General features: G+C 40.3%; 2 protein-coding genes and 1 long non-coding RNA gene across 5 annotated transcripts in view; 2 read left to right on the top strand and 1 right to left on the bottom strand.

Moving 5' to 3' along the window:
- Positions 1 to 1,062: 1,062 nt before the first annotated feature.
- LOC6543430 (laminin subunit alpha-1) overlaps positions 1,063 to 23,650 on the top strand; it is a 66,373-nt gene continuing 43,785 nt past the window's right edge. For 2 of the 3 annotated variants that reach the window (XM_026978196.1, XM_026978198.1), the window contains exons 1-2: positions 1,063 to 2,153; positions 16,209 to 16,537. In XM_026978196.1, coding sequence (XP_026833997.1) covers positions 1,757 to 2,153; positions 16,209 to 16,537 — 726 coding nt within the window. In that variant the 5' untranslated portion in view covers positions 1,063 to 1,756. Of the gene's footprint in view, positions 2,154 to 12,762; positions 12,841 to 16,208; positions 16,538 to 23,650 lie in introns of those variants that run through there. The other variant, XM_026978197.1, reaches the window with a different exon arrangement.
- On the bottom strand, positions 3,220 to 12,635 carry LOC113564036. Its single transcript, XR_003407752.1, has 3 exons — positions 12,522 to 12,635; positions 3,528 to 3,712; positions 3,220 to 3,465 (listed from the first exon to the last, which is right to left on the bottom strand). It is a non-coding gene; the product is annotated as an uncharacterized LOC113564036 (long non-coding RNA).
- LOC113564035 (mediator of RNA polymerase II transcription subunit 22) lies at positions 12,763 to 15,947 on the top strand. Its single transcript, XM_026978200.1, has 3 exons — positions 12,763 to 12,840; positions 15,260 to 15,330; positions 15,385 to 15,947. Exon 3 carries the CDS (start codon positions 15,403 to 15,405, stop codon positions 15,829 to 15,831), a length of 429 nt encoding a protein of 142 aa, XP_026834001.1. The 5' UTR covers positions 12,763 to 12,840; positions 15,260 to 15,330; positions 15,385 to 15,402; the 3' UTR covers positions 15,832 to 15,947.

Genomic DNA, 23,650 nt, shown 5'->3' with positions numbered 1-23,650 from the left:
GTAGCGGCAAGAAGGTCGGGATCCTCAATGCGAAACTGTCAAAACTGATATAAAGTGGAAAACATGTGGCGAAGGCTGGAAAGGAAAACAAGCGACGGACAACAAAGGCGGTTCAAGTGCAAGGTGCTCGCAGGACTACAAATGTTTTTTTAGCACGCCGGGAATTTCCCGATTCCTACCTCGGTGACTTGCAGCCTGTTTACCTGACAATGTTAAACGTATTGGCTTGCACCATCCACCAGAGCAACAGGTAAATCACTAAACTCACCATGGTGGATCGTAACTGGCCCTGATAGAGATGTAAATAAATCAGCTGATAAGCCGGCAATGAACCGTGGAAAATCTGAAGTAAATATTATATCAAAAAAGAATTTTTCCTGATTGAATATGTATCCAAAAGAAAACATGAAGATTTTTGGAAATTGGTTTTCAAATGGGGGACTTACTGTAATACAAAATTTAAAAGGGACATGCTCCTTCGGAGATTCCCAAGTAGACCCAGTAATCCCTTGTCAAGAACCATTGCATAATTTTGTGGAGGTTGTAGGGAAATTTTAGATTTAGAGACAAAAATAAAATTAGTCTGTAGATTTTTGCACCGAATCCTTTTGAGTTTGTTTTTGGAGCAATTAACCTTTTTCTACCATCAGTAAAAATAATTCACAGTGTAAGCTATGAAGGGCAAAGGTCGTGAGTTTATGATCGGCCAAGATCAATAAAGCATGTACCTTATTAGAACCCATAGCCATTCCTAGGTGCTAGATTTCCCAGAAGGCCAATGCCACTTCCTCTTGCCTCAGTCCCCTGGTTTCCTGTTGCTGCATTGTCTTTACTTCACTGTTTACATGCAAACTCAATGGTTACGAAATATAACTTTTTTTAAAAATAAATATTTAGATATTTAACAGTGACAACAAAACAAATGTAAGTTTTCATCGAAGAAAAGGAATATCTTCACAGCTTTAGAAATACACAGAAGAAGTGCTGCAAAAGGAACCAATCCACAATGCGATCCACAAGGTCCACACACTCGCGGATCTGGTCTGAGTGCAGCGCTGCGCGATCAGTTCGTGTTTGACGGTCGTTTGCGTAGGAAGCAAGACACGCGACGGGTCTCGAGTGCTGTGCGATGGGTGAATTGTAGATGATAGTGCGTTCGAATAGTGCGGCCGCTGCTCTGGGCGATTTATTTATGTGTCATAAAATTAAACGGCAATTATGCGATAAGCCACTGCTAATAAATAAGTGAATTCTGTGCGATTCTGTATGCTGTTTCCGAGTTTCCCTGCAACGCAAGATCGAGCGATTCGGGCTTCATTTTTTACTTTTCGCTTTTTACACTTCACGTCGAGGATACGAAAATAGCTGGCGAGAAAAATGTTTGCTTGTCGCTGAGCAGGAAAGTGGGAAATGTGTCTGAAACAAAAATAAAATTAAATAGCGCAAAAATCTTGAAGTAGCAAAGTTGCAAAAAGTCTACGCAAAATAAAGCAAATAAAGTGAAAGATTCGCAAGAGCAAATGCGTAAAAAAGTGGAGAAAAAATTCGAGCGGAAATCGTAAATGATTTGAAAAAGAAATAATAAAGCGAACAATCTGTGCAGTGAAAATAAAAATATTATGAATGAAAATACCAAGAAATAAGTGCCTGCATCTCAAGAGGTTTTATTAAAAGAGCACAGAAATTATAGCCAAGTTCAAAGTCGAACGGCATATAATGTGCCTTTAGTGATCGTTGTGTATCTAGTTCGTCCAGCATGCAAATCGGAAATTATATCAAATGGCCACTGGGCCTGATCCTCATCCTGCTGCTCACCCACTGCCAGGCCAAAAGGCAGAGGAAGCGCTTGCGCGGATTCTCCAGTGCCAAGGACCTCCAGGATTATAGCCTGCCGCTCAACGACAGCTCCTCGGAACTCCAGCAGAACATCGTGTCCTGGACAGGAACTCGTATTGCGTCAAGTCCCGAAAAGAAGAAGAAGTCACCCCAATCATCGAGACGTCACAAAACCAAAAGTGGCCTGGTCATTGAAAGTAACATTGCCGACTCGGAATCGATGTTGGCTAATGCCTCCTCGGAATCCGTCACCAAGAAGAAGCCGCCGCCGCAGCGTCGTCGCAACGGAAAATTACAGAAATCCGGAGGAGGAGGAGGTATGTCTATAACTATGGATGGGCTCTTCTAAATATGGTTCCCTGATCGATTGTGCAGCACCAGAAGTTGCTCGCATTGCTCGCCATCAGTTTCCTGGTCGCTGGTCGTGTTTCTGCCATATTTGGCCGCTCAAGTTGAAAGAACTTTCATGTGAAAGTTGTGACAGGAGGAAGAGATTCTTTAATTTTCCTGAGCTGCTCTTTATTTTGTCTTTTTTTTTTTTTTTTGAAATTCTATACGTTATTACGTGAGAGGTCCAGTTATGGTCCGGCTATGCTGCAGTGGTTGTCGCCAGGTCTTTGGTCGCTGCCACATAGTTGCCCTGGCCTTGTGTTGCCTTTGTTGTCGTTAGTTGGAAAAAAAAACTTGGCTTTTTGTTATGTGAACTTTGCCTATTAGGAATATGAATCGCCTCGACCGCTCTGACCAACTGTGAGATGATAGATCTCTGGTTATGGCAGTGTGAACTGCGGTTAGTTGGCGAAAACAAAGATTACGAGGGATGTGTGCTTGAACTTCTTGAATATCTGACGACGAGAGGAACAACTAAGAGATCTGAATTCTGAAATTATATAAATTCAATTATTTCACATGAATTTTAATATTATATATAAAATATATAAGCATAATATCTTTAATTGTTATGGAATAAAATAATATGAAGCTACTATAAATATGACAACATAACATATAACATACAATGAATAAAAATTACAAGACATGTTCCAAGTGATCATGACGGCAGTAACCCCTGGTTGGTTATATCCATTAAAATTAATGAAAACATAAATTTTTAAACAAATTACAGTCTTACCTTTGCTTAACAACTGTCAGGGCAATTGAACCGATAAACACAGCTAACAAAGGCGATCAACAGAGATGAATAGAAATACAATATGGACATGTTTATGTGTGGCTAGATTTTCTATATGTTCTATGTAACCCCTGGAGATTGTCCTCGAGCGTGTGTGTGGTTCCCTGGGCACTTCAGGGCATTTGTTTGCCGAACACATGACCCCGAACCACTGCGAGGGAACAGATTGAGGATTGAGGACAACAATAGCGCCAGGGTCTGTGGTTCTGATGGTCCTGGTGTAATTGTGGTCGATTTCTGGAGAGGCGGAGGATGTGGAAGTGCACAAGATGCCGCAACTAGGCAGCACCAACAATGGTCGATTGTTAGGCAGGTCGTCTTTTCTCCGGAGAGGATAATTGATGGAGGCATGCGTAGCGTATCGCCTTCTGGAATGCCTCACGCGCTAATGGCAACATATGTTTCACAAAAAGAACCCAGAACCCACACACATGGCCCTAGAAAGGGTTTATTAAAATATCTTCTTGACTGCCTTGGTTATAAAACTTAAGTGGCTTACTGTGTCCACTTCTTCCACAGTTTTTGTCGTTAAAATTTGTTCCGGAATACAACAAAGCCAAAGCAAATTGGCTATGCTTCCAAGTTGCGTGTGGAAATATTTGGATACATTTCATTCGAAAGCTGTTTTATGATAAACACTTCTTAATGCCATAGTGTGGTTAATAAAAATTGCTGATGATTAGCCTAGAAAGATAAGAACTAATATTATGCGAGAATCAAATTTGGAAAGACAAAGATACGAACGACGAGCATATAGAATAGCTTATTATTATACCTAATCAAATAGGGATAGTTTTCTTTTTATATCTTTTAATGGGTAATCAATAGTTTTGTGATAACATAGTTTCCTTTTAATACGAATATTTCCGAAAAATACTATTCAGTCGGAACAAAATTTGTTGACCTGAAAGTGTGGAGCAAGTTTGCAAAGCGTAATGGTTTCCTGATGCCATAATGATTGCAAATCAATTCTATCATTCAATTGGTAATCAATTCAATGAAACACTTTTCAACGACAAAGCCTTGAAGACATAAACGCGAATTGATCGCGCAAATTATTGCCCGGTAAAGTCGTACTTATAACGCCCGATAGATTCGATTGGCATTAATTGATTGATTGGCTTGTTTGGATTAGAGAAAACGAAAGTTTTCCAATGGCGAAATGGGTCACAAACACAGATACAGATACAGATACTCGACCAGATCAAAACGATACGAATGGATTTTGGGATTGTCGGGCTGTTTTCCAATCAACCAGCCAGATACTTGGACAAACACGCACACTTTATCAGCTCATTAAGTATCTTACGGATACATTCCTTATACTGGTATCTATAAGTCATGGCCAACTCATATGTAGCTGCTGTTTGCTTTTCGCTGCCGATTGAAAAGTGTTTGAGAAAATGCATTCTTCATTGGTTTCTCTCCTTCTTCATTTAGTTTCGTTTCGTTTCGTTTCGCCTTGCTTTATTTTTGTTTGTTTCTTGTTAACTGCATTACACAATGCTTACAGATGAAAAGCGCACTTCAGTTCTCTTCGCCTGCTTCTGGAAATTCAGATTGGTGGGAAAATGCGTAGAGTGCTCGGCTGCTGCCTGTTGTCATTGAGTTTTATTTGTTTTTAATTTTTTATTGACATGTGAAGTTTGTAAAAGTTGAGTGAACTCTGCTTTTCTATTGCCTGCAACCCATGCGGGAAAGCAAAAGTATTGAACTTGAAGGGGCTCAAACGAGTTGGTCAAGAGTTTTTGTGGTGAAAAATATACATTTATGATGAAACTCTAATGCACTCTAATGGTGAAGTGGGGAAACAGTATCTCAGTAAATAATGTGCTAAGATATTTAACCGAATTTATTGGAGCTAGATAAAATTATGAAAGAATTTTTAGAAGCATTCTTCGAGTGTTTTTCTATGTCTACGGGAACGAGGTATTCCCTTTGTAACTCAACTTGTTGATCGTTTATAAATCTCTCATTCTCACCTGCATTCATTTCTTTGTTCTTCACATGCCCTTTGTTGTGATAATTTATTTAAATGGACTTTATAAATCGGCCAAGTAACACCTGGTCGGACCAATAATTTGCGCTGTCTTAACGGAAATGCACAAAATGATGGATGCATAAAGCAACTGGCCAGTTAAGAAAACGCAACTTTCGACAGTCCAGCCTACTCACATCAACACAACAACAAAGGGCAGGGCGATGGGAAAACAATTGTTGAACTCATTTAAACAGAACAATGGACCGTGGAGCATTGTTCTTGCTCCTCGGGTAATTTGATATTGAAACTTAATATATATTTCAAATAATTCTGCCCCAGTCTTTTAAAGTAATCGAGCACTCCGGCAGCATTAAACTAGAGTTGAAGACCATTAAAACAGTTTTATAGACCACGAAACGGAACACACAAACTGGGAACGCCAGAAACTTTGCGTATAAACAACACGAACTGGGAAAACTGAGTAAAACTGGGAGGCGTTTGTAAACAAACAGTTCTGTGGACCAAATAAAGGGAAGTTTAACACCAAACTTGGCTGACCAGCAGACGCCACAAATGATCTATGGAAATCCACCTCACAACTCCTATATCAACATCATGCGAATCAAAACGACTTGGAGTTTACACAACTGAGGAGCATTACTCCTCTGGAACTTAATTGTTGGTCCGAGATGTTCGATCTTAGCCCTTGGGAGAGCACCAGAAAAGCAGAATAGAAATACTCCGGGCACTTTGAAGTGGTCTACCCCAAACACTCTCCTGTGTTTGCATTGGCCATAAATTAATGTTATAGACCAAGTTTTGATAAGACATTGACGCCGTCTGCGAGTCGGCGACGTCGACCAAAGCCCGGCATTAAACTAACAACCACAACCACAGAGGAAACAGAACAGAACAGAACTGAACTGAACTGAACAGAATGATGACGGCCACCGGAGCATTTAACGGGTCAGCGGCTATTGATGTGCAGTCACACGTTGGTGGGTCAGAACACGCCAGATAGTATGGTCATGGGAATGGGTGGAGAGCTGGGAGTTTGGAGTTTGGAGTGGGAGCCCAGGGTCTATATTCAGGGGCCTTGCGCGGAGTGTATAACAAATTCGAGGCTCGTTAGTGCAGACACTTGAGATAAGGAGACGGAGATGGGCGAGCGAATAAATTGTTTCTAGTTTTCAGATTGTTTTCTTCCCGAGAAAATGTGGGTCAGTTCGAATGGGAATTGTGAGGGGAAGCAGCTGCAGCTTGTTAAGTAACTAAATTAAAAAGAAACGCAAAAAGTTATGGTTCCCAAACTAGTGAATAAATCAATCTTAAATAGTAGATAAGGGGAATTACGGTGAACTTATAGAGGTTAGCCGCTTTGTATAAAGCGAAGACTCGATCAATGTTAACATCTTGATCTTAATTTAGGAAACCAAAATTCTTCTTTTACATATAATTGGTCGGTTATTTGCAGGGAAAGTCAATTTCTCCTTCTTTAAATGGAGACCTTACAATATCAGAAGATTGCCCATAAAATGCCGACAATGTCCACTATCGTTCACCAATAAACTCCTTACCCATCTCAACAGTATCGAAGTGTCAACCAATGGCACATATCCCCAACCGATCAACAGGTTGAATGGAACATGTCCATGTTTCGTTTTGTGAGATAACTTGTAAACTACGTTGAGCCTTATCAGGCCTTTTGTCAATACTTTCGAGACTGATAAAAGATCGTTGATCGAATGCCACGGCAACTGTCATTGAACTTCATTGATAAATACCTTCAGGCAGACAGGTGAGGCTCCTCAGACTGGAACAGAGTATCGGTTTGCGATGCAAGTGATAAGCTAAACACATATTCGACATCCCCAAAGTTACCCGTATCGGATTCCATTTCTACCTGCATTTATATAGTCTCCAGGCGTCGAACCTAATGACCCTATATCGTGGCAAATATATCAATATCAGGCCGCTGCTTGTCAACACATTCAACTTCCTCCCTCACATAAAACACCCATTTACACTCCTCAGAACTTTGGCAGAGATGAAACGCTTTTCATTTCTGGGAAGGGGAATCCGTGCTTTCTTTTGCCGGAATCTCTTCCAAACGGAACTGCGGGGAAAACACTTGAAAGTGTTGTGTAAATATTATAGGGCTTAAATCGGGGGAGCTGTCAGTTCAGTGGACTAATTATGCTTTATGTTCGCGTTAAAAGAAATTTCTTTGCCATCTGTGGATGTAAATGTTTGAAAAAGGCTTTCCTTAAGGTGATTTTGGTGTTTTCCCTTAAGTAATCTTTCTGATGAAAGCTTCATTAAAAGTTAGCTGTCTCTCCCCGATCTTCACAGAGTCCCTATCATTTATAGGGAAATTGCATGGGATGTAGTTTTTATGCATGCATAGTAGATAGGACCACCCAATCGAATGATAAAGTATAAACATTTCTTTGTTCAGGGAACTTTAAAGTTCCCGAAAATGCCTATTTGAAGTTACTATATTTAGTATATCCGCTAGAGGTCAAGAACCCATTAATAACTGTAGTTCATTAATCTAGGAATCACACAGACGACATCCCCGAGTATCTTTTGTTGCATCTTTAGTGCCACTTGTCCGTATCTTATGCACATTTACACAAGTGCGGACAAGTTTTCGCCAATCTATTTTGAGTGTGGTGGACGATGGACGACTGAAGGCGCAACGGAGGCTCATCCATCAGCGGACTGGGTTCAGACCATGAAGAAAATGGGCTTACTTGAAGGGGGGAACCAACTGACAGACATACAGCTGCCGAAACGTGCCTCCGCACATGAGTCACGCGTGGAGTGTGAAAATCTTGTGGTATCCACCTGAAAATTGCTGCAACGCCCACTCGCATTTTCCACAAAACGCTTGAGTAATGGCTAAAAGAGCTGCCTGGAAAATACGTTTTCCACACACATTTAAATGCCAAAATCAAGTTGCAGTCTGAGAAACTAATGAAACGACAAAACAAATTGTCTGCAGACACGCGTTTCCAACACACGCTGAAAGCTGGCATCCTAGAAGATCAGGTTCAGGTTTGGAGTCGGAATCAGATTGGGGTTCGGGGTTGGGGTTGGGGTTCAGGTTCAAGTTCCCGACTGTCCACTGCCGTTGGCGGCTTGTCTTTCTGGCTTACAGCCCCTGACAGCTTGAGAGAATTGAAACATTTTGGCATTGCCATTGATTAGTGTTCTAAATACAGATGGCCAAGGCCAGTCAATGAGAAATTGACGCGTTGCATGCAAAGTGGCCAGGAGAATCCGATACGATTCAATGGAGGTATGGAGCCTTTTGGGGATTGGGATCAGAAAAGTTAACCGACTCGTCGCGACACGCTGCCTGACAAATTGCTTAATTAATGCGAATTGAAGGCTATTTGTGGCTGAAACCAGTTATTGGCATTTCTTAAATGAGCATTCGAGTTTACTTTAAATTTATTTTAACTGCGGTCGGTATGTCATAATTGCCTTGCGGTTTTTTGAATCCTTGAAATAATAAAAATGTTGTTTGCAAATTACTTTTGTGCCAAATTGCCATTTTTAAACCGCAAATCAACCAATTTTTTTATAAATTGAAGTATGATAGTAGTTTTTTTCAACAGAACATTGGTTACTAGTTTTATGGTTAATATATCATAGTCGCAATAGTCGCAATAGTCGCAATAGTCGCATAGTCTTCATTAAATTTTGTATTTCCCCAAAGTTTTCTAATTTTCCAATCACTTGCAATCGTAACCATACTGCATTCGCAATTTGCTCAACCAAAATTGTTCGTTTTATATCAACGTCGCATTGGCTTAACAGTTACCCCAATCAATTTGGCTTGAAAATTTCTCAACCATTTTCGCATTCAACTTAGGAGATAATTCCACAGCAGCCTGTTCAATAAAATCGTTAATTGCCACTCAAATAGCAACATTTTTTGTGACGCTGACGCGACAGGATAAAGGCTTATCAAATGGCAATAACACAAAGCAACAAGCCGGAGAAATAGGAAGAAACTGAGGCGAAACTGGTTAGATGAGTAAGTCGGCGACAAGGCGATAAAAATTTGTAGTCAAAATGAGAGATACGAATCATCAACATCAGCGTCGGGCGACATGCAACATAAACAAGCGAAATTAATGCAATTTCTTCAGTGTATGAACAATTAACCAGCTCCTTCGACGGAAACGAACGGGGTTTCGGAGGAGGCCTAACAATTGGCCAACTTTAGTTGGTGGCCAAAACGGCGGCGGCGCCATCAAATGGCTCAAATGGCTGAAATGGCGCCTGCAGCGCGATCGTGGGTTGACTTCCCCGTGATTTGAGCACTCGGTCGGCGCCTTTTTACAACCAAAACTAACACGCTTACGGACCATGTGCTAATTAAATAGTTTACAAGTCAACTGTGATTGCCAGGAAGGTTGGCAGCCAACCTGATTTGGTCGGCGGCAAACAAAAAAAAAACTGCGCCAGAGATTTATTGAAGTTTGTCCAAAACATCGATTTGGGGCGTGTTTCATTTAGTTTTTTATTATTTTTTGTTGACTTTAAAAACCCGAATGGGACAGCTCTCTTGTGGCTAAATGATTTGTTTATTGCCGATCGCGTACAGCGTGTGCCATTAATGGCTGCCAATTCGAATTAATAGCACTCAATGCCTGCGGATGACCGGACGACCCAGTTAATGTTTGATTTAACTGCCGGTTAAGTCGTTAAAACGAACATAATGTCATTTAACGTGCAGTAATGAAGTTATGGGTTGTCTTATAAAATCCGTTCAAGCAATTCACAACTTGTGAATTGCTTGTAAAAAATTCGTTTATAAGACAATTGACGTACTATGCAATATAATGGGTATATACATTTAAATACTCATCTTAAATTACTCATATATTAAAAACTCTTATGAATATACATTTAATGCTATTAAAATCGAAGCTCAAAAATATTCTTTTAATGTGAACAAACTAAAACTTTCTATAGTATCATTTTTTCTGCAAACTGCACACGCATGAAGTAACCCATTCCGTTCATACTTCATTATTATCTCGCTTCTTTGTTGTGCCACCAAAGAATGCCACAACTCCACCTCAACTTCCTAAAGTTTCCCTTTTTCGCATTTGGCTTTTCCTGTAGCCATAGTCCGATGGGACAGTCATAATCTCAGTTTGTCTAGACAGACGACAGTGTCGGCGACACAACTTGTCAGTAGTACCAGTCCGTTTGTGGTGAAGATGAGTCAGACTTTATAAATTTAATTATGACATTACTTATTATGCGACTCGCGCCTTGCCGCCTGGATCCAGAAAGCGAAAATTAAAACCAACCAAGATATTAATAAAATCCGACAGCTGATGACAAATTAACAGTGCACGAAAAATCTGAAAGTGATTCCCAAGAAACCTACCGAGGAGAAGTGTGGGCGACTCGTGTCCCCTCGCGGGTCTTTGGCAGTGATATCGAATATCACAAAGCTCACCCAAAACCCACTCAGGCGTAACTAATGAGTGCGATATGAGAGGAGCCCCATAAGCCCCAAAAAACCAAAAACCAAAATCCGATCTCGAGAAACGTTTGCGCATGTGCAGCATTCGGAGCAGAGTTGGCTAACAACGCGGCAACGCGGGGCAAACATTGACTTGGAAAACGATGCTGAAAATGCATTTCGAGTGATTGGCAAACACGATGGAGCCATTTGTCCACCTTTCCCATCTAATGGCCGCAATGCATTTTGGCTAATGGCTGAATGGGCCTTTCGACGCCTTTTCGTGCAATGATTGCAAGTGGCAGATAAGAGCTTTTGACTCATAAATCGTGATAATTATCTCAGCACAAGTGCAGCGAGGTGAGTTCGCCTTAAAGACTTGAACATTTTCATGATTTCGTGGGGCTTATTAAATTATTAAGTGAACCGCTACACGAAAATATTTTGGCAGCGGCTTACACAACTCTGATTCCCGGATAAGATAAAAGATAAAACAAGTCGCTTAATTAAGAACTCTCAAGTAATGAGCTTAATGATTGTTAGGGAATTTCTTGATCTCCTTAGGCAACAAAGCAGAACAATGCCAGTGCCAAGAATTAATGATTTTTTAAGTATTTTTGAGTGCTATCGAACTGAGTAGATTTTTTTAAATCGTGTTCAATTGGACCTTTCCTAAACGAGAACACAATCTGCTATTAGAGAGCACTGTTTTGGTAGTGTTCTTAAAAATTAGATCAGACCCGTATGTGTCAACACTTCATGGGGAATTTCACACATTCAAAGTTTTCTGGTAAACAATTTCCTTTCCTTTTGCATCCAAAGTTCAAATCAAACATCCGCAAAGATGAAAGGGTAATGAAATGGAACTGCAGCGCGTCAGAGCTTTTCAGTTGGTGTGTGTGACAGGTGACAGTTTTAGCCAAACTTTTACGACCCTCGATGGGCGGGTTCTATGTGTGTAAGCCGAACCTTTCGTTAGGAGAAGGGGATGTTACTGGTTTCGAGTACTTGAAAAATTAATGTACCCGGTCGGTGTTGGCAGCCAAACGCTTGACTTGTCCTCCGCCGAGCTTCGGGAAAAATGCATAGACAAATGTCAAATATTTATTGAAAATAAACAAACCTGGCTAACAAACCAACGACTGACAAACAAGACGACGGACACACGGGGTTGTCTCGCCGGGCTGCGTCAACAGATTTCCAAGAAAAGAAATAAAATGAACGGTGTGAGGGGGAGCACGGAGCTCCAAACTGACCAGAACTGAAGATGTTTGGTCATGCATCAGTGCAGCGCTGCGTTAAAAGCCGGGAAACAGTGGGAACCGAACGAACGGGTTAAGATTGGATGGCTTGGACATGGACTCACGGATGGATGGATGGTTGGTTGGTTGGTTGGTTGGTTGGTTGGTTGGTTGGATAGTTGGATTACTTGGGTGCCAGACGCATGTTGGGGAGCTGAGTTCTTGTTGGGTCCCGTCAGTGGGTGCTTCAAAAGCTGCTGACCGATGCTCGGCTCGTGGTGAGAAGAACACATGCTCTGTCTGTCCAGCCAACCAACTCTTTCCCTACCGGCTACTGGCTTTTCCCGACGTCTCCTCAAGAGGCGCATCCAGTGCGAGTTCTCGGTTCCATGTTCGAGTTGTGTTTTGGAAAAATATTTATCCATGCCCGCCGCCCGATCGCAATGATGATGTTCATCATGATGGGTATGGGACAATGTGGTCGATGACTCCAATGGGTTATGCAAGTAATGCTTGATTTGGTATTGAAGACTGGTAGCTGCCACTCAATGGAGTCCGTTGTTGTTTGCATGACTCACAGCAACAACAAGCGCGATGTGTGGGTGATGCAATTAGGGGGCAATGGTGTTTGGGGAGCTTTGTGATTTCTGCTGGTCTTTCTTCACTTGGCTAGAGTTTATTAAATGAAAATTGAGTGATTCATTCCAATAATAATGCAGCGACAGAGTTATCACTAGTTTTAAAGAAACTGCCCTTGGGCTACATGTCAAGTCTTACCTTATTATATGAAAGTCAATTATGATCAAAGGTACATCGTATTATTATATTAATTTCTCATAAGTATACACATACAATCAAATAGTTTTATTTACATAAGCTTGCATCGTTTTCGATATCGATAAGTGCCGATAAGTCAGTATTACTTTCCAACCCTATTAAGAAATGCAAATATATCGATAGTTGCAAGTTCCTGCTCTATTTGTTATTATGTGCAAATCATTTTCGAAGAAATCAACTTGTGTGTGATATAAAGAAGTGTGAAAGCTGAGTTAAACTGAAGAATCAAGAGGCCTTACCTATTGTTGACCAATCTCAGGTGAATATAAACCATTATAGACGCACACAGGAAAGGCAATTAATCTGTAGGGAACTTCTCGAAGCCACATGCTTCTAGAGTCTAAAAGCATTTCACTGTTTTGCGTTTCATTCATATCGACGTGGCGCACTCGGCACGGAAATATTTTCACTATTTTCGGACAGGCAGCTGGGGACTTGGCTATCTGTGCCCCGCAAGCTCCCGGTTGCTCCCAGCCATTCTTGTGTTCCTTCTGGCCAATTATGCACACAAACCGACAGCTGGAGGCTAAAATTTCAGAGGCACGGAATGGGGCAACTCCATCTCCTCGTTCTCCAGCTGCTTATTAAGTCGTTGCAATTGCAATGCAACTTCAAAGATGGCAATGGAAATTAACCAATTGCTGGCATAGACAAGCTGGCTGTTAAGGTAATCCCCAGTTAGTTCGCAACTGGAGTGCTTCCTGTCCGAGGGACATTATTCGCCTGTCCAATCAATTCTGCTACTGTTTTGCATAACCAAATTGCCATCAACTGGCATACAAATAATGATTTTTGGTAGCTAAAAATAGCAATAAACAGTACAGCGAGACTGGACAGCGTGACGAAAGATTTTAAACATTTTGACAGCCTGCTGCCGAATATTATTAAAAATGGCCATAAATTTGCTTTAATGCCCAGAGACTCCTCAATGTGAGGAGCATGTAGGGCAAACGCCTCAATTGCAAAGATGCACACACGAAGGAAGAATTCAGGGCAAAGACGATGGGTATGATGAATATACATATATTTAACAAAGAAGACAAGGAGCTGCTCCCAAAATTAAATATTTACATTTTTATTAAAGAAGACACGAACGTGTATAAAAGTAATTGGAGTTGAGGAGGTAAGATGCGCTGAAAATTCAAAATAATCGATTTGTAATGAACAAGGCACTGTAAATTATAAATTCATTATTTCGTATCAGGAAATTTATCTTCGGTTTAAGCAAACTAATAGCCTTCAATAAATCAAACACAAAGTCCGCTTTGGTTACAATAAAGTATTTCCGAATTACTAATTCCTCAGTCATCCATAATTGACACCAAACATGCCAGCCAATAATAGTATGAAACATAGCAGTAAGACTATCACTTTCACTTTGTGGAAAAAAATACTGAGAAAACCAGGCGTACCTCAAAAACTGATTTAAAGCGATTCGAACAAATGTCTTCTAGTCAAAGCAAAAAGCAGGAAAAACTGCTCTGGGCAAAGTTCAAGCGTAAAGTGTTAAAAGCGTGAAAGAAAAACTTATCGACAGCTGTCAAAATCGCCCAACTCAAGAGGAAACCGGCAAATGGCATTTAAATGTTTTGACAAATGACAAATTTGCGGTAGCCAAAAGCAGAAAAAAGGCAATGAAGTTAAATAACTGGAGACTTGAGGCTGGAGGTGGCCTTTTCAATGGTTATTCCGAGCCATGTCTAGGCCTTTTCAGCTCCCAGCCCGCCCCTCTGCTACTCAAATGCCCCCTCTAAAATATATTCACGTTTTCCAGCGCTGACAGCTTAAGTGAGAAAACTATTGCTGATTAAATGTTTTGACAAATTGTACGCGCCACGAAAAATGAAAATGTGTATACACCATTAAAAAGACTTAAAATGCTGAGATTGGCAAAGAAAATGCGGCTTTAAGGTTTAAAAGAAGCCACTGGAAAAAATTGCAATGCCTATTAACTTTTTTAAGCTTCCTAAAATACACATTTGTATGTATAATCTCCTTTCTTGCGAAGATTCATTGCATTTCGTTCCTCACTTAAACAATTGAAACTTCAAATTCAAGTTCCCAGGCCAAGTTCCCAACTTTTCTCATTCGCCCCAAAGTTTGCTGTTGATCCTTCCCTATAACTTATATGCCATTTTCCTGCAATTACGTCAACATTTTTGTCTTGTTCGCAAAAGTTTTATGTTGACAATTGCCAAAAAAGCTGGGCAGCCGAAAGGAAACAACTGCAATCGGCAGCAGGCTGCAATTTGGAGCTACCAAAACATGCAAATGGCATACCAGGTCAACATCTGGGCCCCAACTACCAACTACAACTGCCGTTTGTTGGTCAGCGATAAAGTTTATCTCGAAAGTTGCCCAGCTTTTGGTTGAGATACTTGTACATTTTTCATGCAATCCAGCCAGCTAGCCAACCAGCCAAGTCAACCAATCAATAATTCTCATGGCAAAGTTCACAGCAATCCAGAGCAGCTGCCCCAGTAGGTGATTTATTGGCAATGTTGTCTTGAGGGCTTGTTCTCGACTTGTTCGGTTTGAGCAATTTAATTGATTGGCCTGGGAAAAACTGTCCGAATTTGAATAATGGGGCGTCAAGCTGATTTCGGCAGCATTGATTGAAACTTAACCTCTTTGATTCGCAATGATTAATAACGTTTATTGATTTATTTCATTTTCAGTAGAGTTTAATAATTAGGTGACTTTGAACTCGAGGGAATCTAGAACTTCAGGAGTGTAGTGGGATTCTAAGGTTTTTATATATATTTTATATATATATTCTTTTAAATTTAAACATTTCACATAGAAGAGAAGAAGCAAAAATATGGCTGAGAACTCAACCATCCCAAAGTTGAAGGACGAGGCCCTGCTAAACTCCTTTAAAACGCAACTAAATGACAACGTTCAACTTATATTGCTTAACTTTGAGGAGCTCCTTAGAATGGTGTCCATTGGAACTCGAGGCCAAATCCCTGATGCCACGCAACAAGAAATGCATGCTCTTGAAATGCAATTGCGTTCCGGCAATTTGATTCGCGCAGCAGAAGCTCTAATGAAGCTAGTCAATGACATTAAGGAGTACCACATTATTTACGATTCTTTGTCCATCGAAGAGGAAATGAATAGATACTCGGAATTGCAACGTGACAAACAAGTCGAGTATGACCGAAAAATATCCGAAATTGTTAAGGATTTGGACGACCACCTGACCGAATTGGAGGAGGAGTACTACGAGTTCTCCAGTTATTACTAGGAGCAGAGCACATCCCATTAAACACTTTCTTTTAACTTGAGATTATACAAACAGGACGAAAAGATAAACCTACCTTAGGAAGAACAATTAACAAACAATAAACAATACACAATAAATGAACTGTTTTTCCCTCAACACGGACTCACCATCTGATTTACGTTAGACAAGAGGGTGAAAATGTGTTGGAACCAAATACTTAAACGCTGTTCGGGAGATGATGATACGAGCTCCTTCTGTTTTCAGATAAGTAGTACATTACAAGAAGCCAAAAATGTATTTACTGGGCAATGCTATTTCAGTCCACAAGCTTAAATAAAGTTAATTATAGCATTACACATGGCAAACGAAATTAATGTCTGTTTTTACTCCACTTGCAGCCCTTCGATTGCTTAAAACGGACGACTTGTACTCATCTAGTTCCTCCGGCGGCCTTTATCCGCCGCTCTTCAATGTGGTTCCCCGGGCTCAGATCTCGGTGAATGCCACTTGTGGCCAGGACGGTGCCGAGGAGTACTGCAAACAGGTCGGCGCCAAGCCGTGTGGCATCTGCAATGCCCATTCCTCGGATCGGGCCAAACAGCGCTCCATACAGTCGCTGATCTCGTCGGCATCGGGATCAGGATTCGAAGAAGGCTGGTGGCAATCACCAACGCTGCAGGGTGGCCGGCAGTTTGAGTATGTGACCATCCAGCTGGATCTGAAGCAGGTAAGTCGAACTTATCCCGAATGGAGTCCCAACTCTGGGTGCTGTCATCTAACCCATCCAAAATTGTCGGGGCTAAGATCTTGCGACAGGCGAGCTGTGATCCAGTTTGTAATTAAGCCGCTGAGTTGTCACTCATTTACAAGCGATTTAACGCCAGCTCCATGATCCATCGTTGTACATGTTGTGGTCCGTCTGATTGGAACTTTGAAATGTGATCATCTCGCCGTTGGGACTCGAATCGAAACCAGTTTGAAGCCCAAGCAGTTCTAATGCTCAAAACGGCCAACATAAATTTGTTTTGATGGCGTTTTGATTAAGTCATATTGGCTTACAGGCTGATATTTTCGTAGCGACTTTCCTTGGCAGGGAAATGGGTTTTTATTTCCGTTAGTTTTTAGTTTCGTGCAAAGATGAACATATTAAAATATGAATTCGTTGTAAAAACTGGAAACCACCCAAAATGGTAGGGAATGTTTATTAATACACTCTGCTATGCAAGTTTAAAATTTACTTAATGTAATTTGTTTAGTCACAAACAATTACATAAACATTTCTTCCTAAGACGATTCTGAACACAATTGTAAAACAGTTGCTCCATTAAAATAGCTTAGACCTCCCAGAAGGCGTCTGTTACCATACTTTATTTCACACTTGCCGCGGATCTTCAAATCTCGAATGGGTGCTAATCGTCCGTCGATAGTGTTAATTGGAATTTCAAAGTGCATCCGACCACGGAAAGCCATCGGATGCGCACTTCTCCAATCAATTGGCTAACAATGTGCTAAAACCAAGAAGAAAACACGAAACGGGAAATGTGTTCGAGTATCATCTGTTTTGCATCAGCCGACGCAAAGTTGACATTCAAGTGCGGCTACCACAGATATATCTACCAGCAGATATATGAGTATTTTGATATAATTCCTCCATTGCCATATACCACATGCCCCTGGAACAACCCTTCCGGCACAAAAAGATGAAAATTATGGCCCAGACACAGACCAAGGCAAAGGCATTGAGTGTGCACTTAATTAAAACGAGAAGCCAAGGAGGAGTAGCAATATCCACAGACTGGAAGTGATTTAAAATTAAAAACATTGTTTTTGCATATGCCTTAAAGTATGAAAGATTTATGACAGCCATGCGATGCGCTCCGAGTTTATTAATAAATTCCTGCACGTCTCTTTTGCAAAAGGGGGAACTTTATACAGAAGTATTTAAATTGGTCTCTTCACTTAATTAAAGCTGACAATACTTATTTCTAGTTGCCAAACTGAGTCCAAATATAAATGGCCAGCCTTTTATGGCCTTCCCCTTCTTATGTACGTACCTAAATGTCGAACGATTGGCTCGTTTTTAGAGCAATTGTGGCATGTACTACATTTTTGGTCAGACAACGAGCACAAAATGTATAGGTTCCCATGATTTTCAGATATGGACATAGCGGATGCCGAGGAAACGAAGTCAAATGAGGGGCATGTGTCAAAATTTACACGCTCTCATTCCGTTGATTTGCTTGAGTGACAAAGAATATTCACAGCTTGTCAGGAATTTTTCAAGAAACATTTCCTCTGGGTTGTTCATAGTTGGGAAACATTTAATGGAATTATATACGAATATTAAAACCTTTTTTTTTAAGTATTTTTACCTTAAATACATACTTAATTTACTCATCTCTTAACAATGGTTCATTCATTGCCTCCAGACTTTTCCCAGGCATTCCTAACAGCTGCTGACTGTCCCATTCAATAAACATCGACGAAATAGATGCGCCCCTAACAAGTTTACTAATTAGCTATCTCCACAATTAAGTGTGTTGTGTGATTTGGCTGTGAAAATATCTTGTGCATTTGTCACAACTATTTAGAAACACATTAGACAGATCTCCCTCTGTACCTCCGAATCCCAATGCCAAGTCGACCGAAACAGAACACGATTTATGACCTCAGACGAAACTTGACATTGATGTTGGTGTGTCTCCATGTTCATGGGCGACCAAATCTTCTGGGACTTCCAGGCTTCGACGGATTCTCCTCCACTCCCGGCGTGGATTTTAACAATTAGACTAATCGAGTGATTTACAACGGCAACGGGCTCTGGAACAAGATAGAAACGACAGGCGTGTGTCAACGATTTGACAGCTTAAAATATTTCTTTCCGCGCTGGGAAAAAGGCGACAGACTCCGGCAGTCCTCGCAGACTGGTCAGAATCATGGCCAGAGATTGTCCGTCTATACATACATATGTACATTCATATGTCTCTTTGCCAGTCAGTCAGGCATTCAGCCATCCAGTCTGTCAGTTTGCCAGTAAGCAGTCTGTCAGGCTGTCTGTTCGTACAACAATGTCTAGATTTATGCTTCAATGGCTTTGGGGCGCGCGTGACTAATTGAAAGTCTAGCGAGAATTCTACGGACAACTCGGCCAGTGGCTTTCAAACTGTGCGCTTCTGGGATACTCGAAATATTCTGAAAAGGAAAGCAACATCTGTTGCAAATCATTTACGCGATGCACGTAGGTCGCGGCATAGGTAAATTGGAATGCGTTAGAAAAAGTACTATCTTTTTTTTGAGGATCGCATTTATATTATTTAATTAAATGTCAAAACTTGCATTAATACACTAATTCTAATTTTTAATACTAAGCTTGAGGCATTTTATAATTTAACCTCCCAAAATCCCAGCCATCAAAGCGTTTCCAGTATTGCCCGCAGACATGCGACCAGTTTGGCAAATACGAGTATTACCAATTTGAAATGTTTAATGTTTGCTTGTGTATGACTTTTCTATACAGACATTTAATTGCTTCATTAAATTTAGCCAAATTTGGCCAATGAAAAAACAAACTAAATAAAACTAAACGGCGAGGGGCCGGTCACTTGGCATCGCTATTGGTTTCGTAACTGTAATTCAAATGTTTGACAAGTTGTTGCAACATTTGCAGCGCCAACAGAAGCAACAACATGTGACTGTTGCAAGAAACAAATGCAACAACCACGAGCAAAGCGTGCTACAAGCCACGTACGAGACGCATTTTAGGCACAGCAATTATTTTAATGGTCAATTTATTTATTTGTTGTGCCTGTGGCGATTTTTCGTTTTCTCCCGACATTTTCCCTGAATTTGCCTTTTAAAGAATGCTTCCTCAGTTGCTTGCATTTGCATGAATTTCCAGCGATTCTTTATTTTTTTAGTTTTATTTTACTTTTTTTGACTTTTAGTTTTGTACTCTTAACGTGATTGAAGCTGCGCTTGAATTGTTTTCATGTCATTTAGGAGGAAGCGGATTATATTTTTAATGACCAATGATTCAGATCAAAAACGAGAATTCGTTAACGATGAAACAAAGAAATAACACAACTTCTCTAAATTCTTCTTTTAAATCAAAATAATTGTACATTTTTTAGATGAAAACAAGAAATAATAATCAGCTTAGTTGTACAAACATTTGAGGTGCAGCACTATTGAAAACCACATTCCATTAGCATTTAGAGCATTAGCTCTTGATTTAGTATACCCCACACCACAAGTGCTACTTGTTCAATTCGAAAAATTCTGATTTACTTCTTAAAGTCCAAACGAGTTATTGAAAACTTTGTTCATTCTTTAGCCGCATTAATGCGCAAATTTTCTGCGATAAAAACTTGCAGCAGATACAAAACTTTGCGATTACTTCAGGGCGAGCAGCCAAAACACGTCGAAAAGTCTGAGTCTGAGTGAACGATAGAGAAAAGAAGGAAAATGTGCAAAAATATACGAGAAACATGTCTGCCATGTGGGTTCATTCACCAAGTTATCTAAAAGCGTGCCAAAACCAAAAAATGGACAACAAAAAATAGATACGATTCTGTTTGTTCCAATGGGCAACCAAAATTGTATACCTCGGCAAAAAACAAAAAAATACGCCAAGATAAAATGAAAACATTGGCAAGCCCTAAATTTGTTGTCTTTTATTTTTAATTTGTTTCTGCACTCTGTCTACTTCAATTTTTCGCTCGTTTATTTTTGAAAATTTTACGATGCCATGGTTCTCCACGTTGTGCGCATATTTTTTTGGCAATTAACTGAGTGTCCGTGTAAGTTTTTTGGTGCTTGGGCGCTGAGGAGGAAGTTTCCTGTCGGCTATGCCTGATGGACTTTCTTCATTGAGCGATAAATATTTGATTGCCATAAATGTTAATTCGTGTAATTTACGACATGCAATGTGCGCCCTCCTGCCACTCAAATTCGTTTATCAACTCAAATTACCCCGCCAAATTGGTATCCCATTCCCACTGAATATTTTAACAATTTTGTTAGTCCCTCTGTGATTGGGTCTTATCAGTTGACAAGCATCTGGTAACAGGTTTCGGTGCATAAACAATAACTCACTCCCTCTGAGGAGGAGAATCCACTGACCAAATATTTATACTAAGAGTGATCTTCATCGATCGGTGCGATGTAAACAAGTTTGCTGTGTCCGCCGTCAATTGGTCGAAACTGATAAAAACGTCAAAGTGTTACGCCGGAGGCCTTCACCTGCCGCTTCTCCGATTGCAATCTACAACGATTTTCACATCTCCACGGGGAAGGAGCACAAGGAGTCCACGTCCGCGAAGTCTTCTCCTACTAGGCCTCCTTTATCTGGAACTCGTTTTCGCTAAACAGGCAGCAGGAAATCAGTTCGGGAGCGCGGTCTGCTCTTGAGCTGATTGCAATCAGAGGTTTGGACAGAAATTTTGATGGGGACAACATAATTCACTACAGATAACCTATCGTCTTAACTCGTGTGTGTCAAACTCACTGGCTCCTTAGCGAGATATCGGAAGTTCGGGATAAGAAATTCCACTATGCCAACTATGAATGCGGGTGGTGATTTACTCTTGGAATTAAAGAGCGAGTTGGTATTTCTGCCCTTTTTTTATTTCTTTATATAATCGGTACAAATGTTATATAGATTTCATATCATTTTTATTGATATTTTCGCATATTCCTCGAATATTTTATGTAGAGATTTAAACACCCTTGTATATGGTCAGGCTTAATTAGTTGGTAGATCTAACCACCATTAGCACTGTAATTTTCTGGCTTTGTAGCTGAAATCATAAACATTTAACATATTTTGGTATGATTTTCTATTGTTATTACGTTGTTATTGGAAGAGTGACGGATTTTGTTGACTGGTTTGCAAAGCAATCATCTTACGTGGGGTAATATAACGAATTTGTTTACAATAAAATATTAATAGGTTTGGAATTTCATACTTGGCATTAATATTTATACAGATCAGTCGATAACTCTCTCCCTTTCGTAAATTGAATTAATATTTTAATCATATTCATATGTAAGGCATTTTGGGAATGCCCAGATGTCTCAATTTCACCCTTTGTAGATATATTAATGTATCTTAAATTACAAACTGAGTAATATATATGTATGTAGATATGTTATTCTAGAAAATACAATAACTTTGCTTATAGTTATTTTAATGTTTGATTTGTTTAGCTATATTTCAATAGGTTTCCAGATAATTGGTTCGAAATTCCTGGATCACAGATGTGTTCCCTCGAGGCATTTGGCCAAACTTGAAACCGTACCCAGTCCAAATCTGTACCAAATTTCTGTTTTAGAAAAAGTTTTCTTATGCTTTATTAGACGAGCATTTGTAGGAGTAAATTTTGGAACTTACCATTTCACAGAGGAAGTGCTTGATTCTGGCATTTACAGCGGACATAGTTGCTCTAGTTATCTGAACTATTTCACTGTTAGTCAAAAACTGCAGAGGAAATTACCTTGCATGTCTTATTTATGCGTTTTTATAGCGGACATGTCGACTCCATGCTCGGAAAACTAATCCAATTCGTCTGGTAATTGGCATCTTCATTTAATTCATAAGTGAAGTATTCCAATTATAACGTGATCCACATACATTTATTTAAATTCCGGTGAATAGGTTGACGCAGTCAGTAATTGGGGGCATGCCAATTAACAAGGCTATAAGTAGTATTCTGCAAAAGGGAATCACCTAATCCTATAATTCTCACAATAAATATTTCTATCAACTGCCGCAGAAAGGAAATATGAAAGCTTATATAAGACAGATGGAAGACCAATTTATATACACTTTTGTGCATGGTTTAATACGGTTTGAAGTTGATTTCACTTCCATATTCCCGCTGAAAATCCCCAAGCAGATTAATTTTTTGCCGGTCTCTTTTGCTTATTTATTTTTGTAATCTTATCAGCTTGACAGACGTCGTTGTTGCTGTAATCGAATACAGGCGGCATCCAATAAGGAGAACGCACGCATGCGCACACATTTTTTCTACTTTTTGTTCAACTCTCGCTGGCATTTGACTTCTTGTGTTTTTGCACTTTATCAGCCGTGGAAAATCGTGGAAAACGTATGTGTGCTGCTGATGCCATTAGCTACTTAGTGAGTTGTGGGTAAACAAGTGGCTTTGAAATTTGATAGAGTTGTTTTTGGTAGGTGCTGCCGAGCAATTGCTCTCAGATATCGTTTTCTGATTTGTCTGCAAACTCGACTTCGACTCGCGATGACTAGCTAAAAGTTGGGAAAAATTCAAAAATAACGCTATCCACATATCTGGTTAGATGGCGCCATGCGGCTGCTCTAAGTCAATGCGTCGTAATCAATTATACACCTGGCCACACCTCCGCCACAAGTCGCCCGTCGGAAAATTCAATTGCATGCCTTTTATTGATTTCTGCTTTTGGCCTGCCTTGCTTTTGGCTTTTCTGTGTGGCTTTTTTGGCCACCGATCTTCGATAGGCGCAACATTTTCAGCGTCTCGAACACGCGACGTTTTTGGCATTTGGATGTGGATTTGATATTTTTCCCTCCTCTTATTTTTACCAAACAATTTTTCCCAAATATCGCTTGTCAGCTGTTACTGCCGGCCACGTTGAAAGAGCCACAGTTGGGCGGCGGTTTTGGAGGCTGCGGTTGGTTGACAGTTCGATAGATTTATGACGCGGCGATGGCAATGTTGGGTTAAAAGATTTTGCCAGTACCACACGACATTAGCGAAGATATACTTGTAGTCGTTGTTGGCTGGTAGTCACAGATGCAAAGATATATGCCTGCGAGTGGATAGAAACATCAGTTGGTGACAGA

Source organism: Drosophila erecta, unplaced genomic scaffold (genome assembly GCF_003286155.1).
Source record: "Drosophila erecta strain 14021-0224.00,06,07 unplaced genomic scaffold, DereRS2 tig00000055-arrow-pilon, whole genome shotgun sequence".
NCBI classification, from domain to species: Eukaryota; Metazoa; Arthropoda; class Insecta; order Diptera; family Drosophilidae; genus Drosophila; species Drosophila erecta.
This window is presented reverse-complemented; position numbering and strand designations above follow the sequence as displayed.

Bases quoted from the DNA above. Each gene is read 5' to 3' on its own strand.
- LOC113564035 (XM_026978200.1), top strand. From the start codon at position 15,403: ATGGCTGAGAACTCAACCATCCCAAAGTTGAAGGACGAGGCCCTGCTA.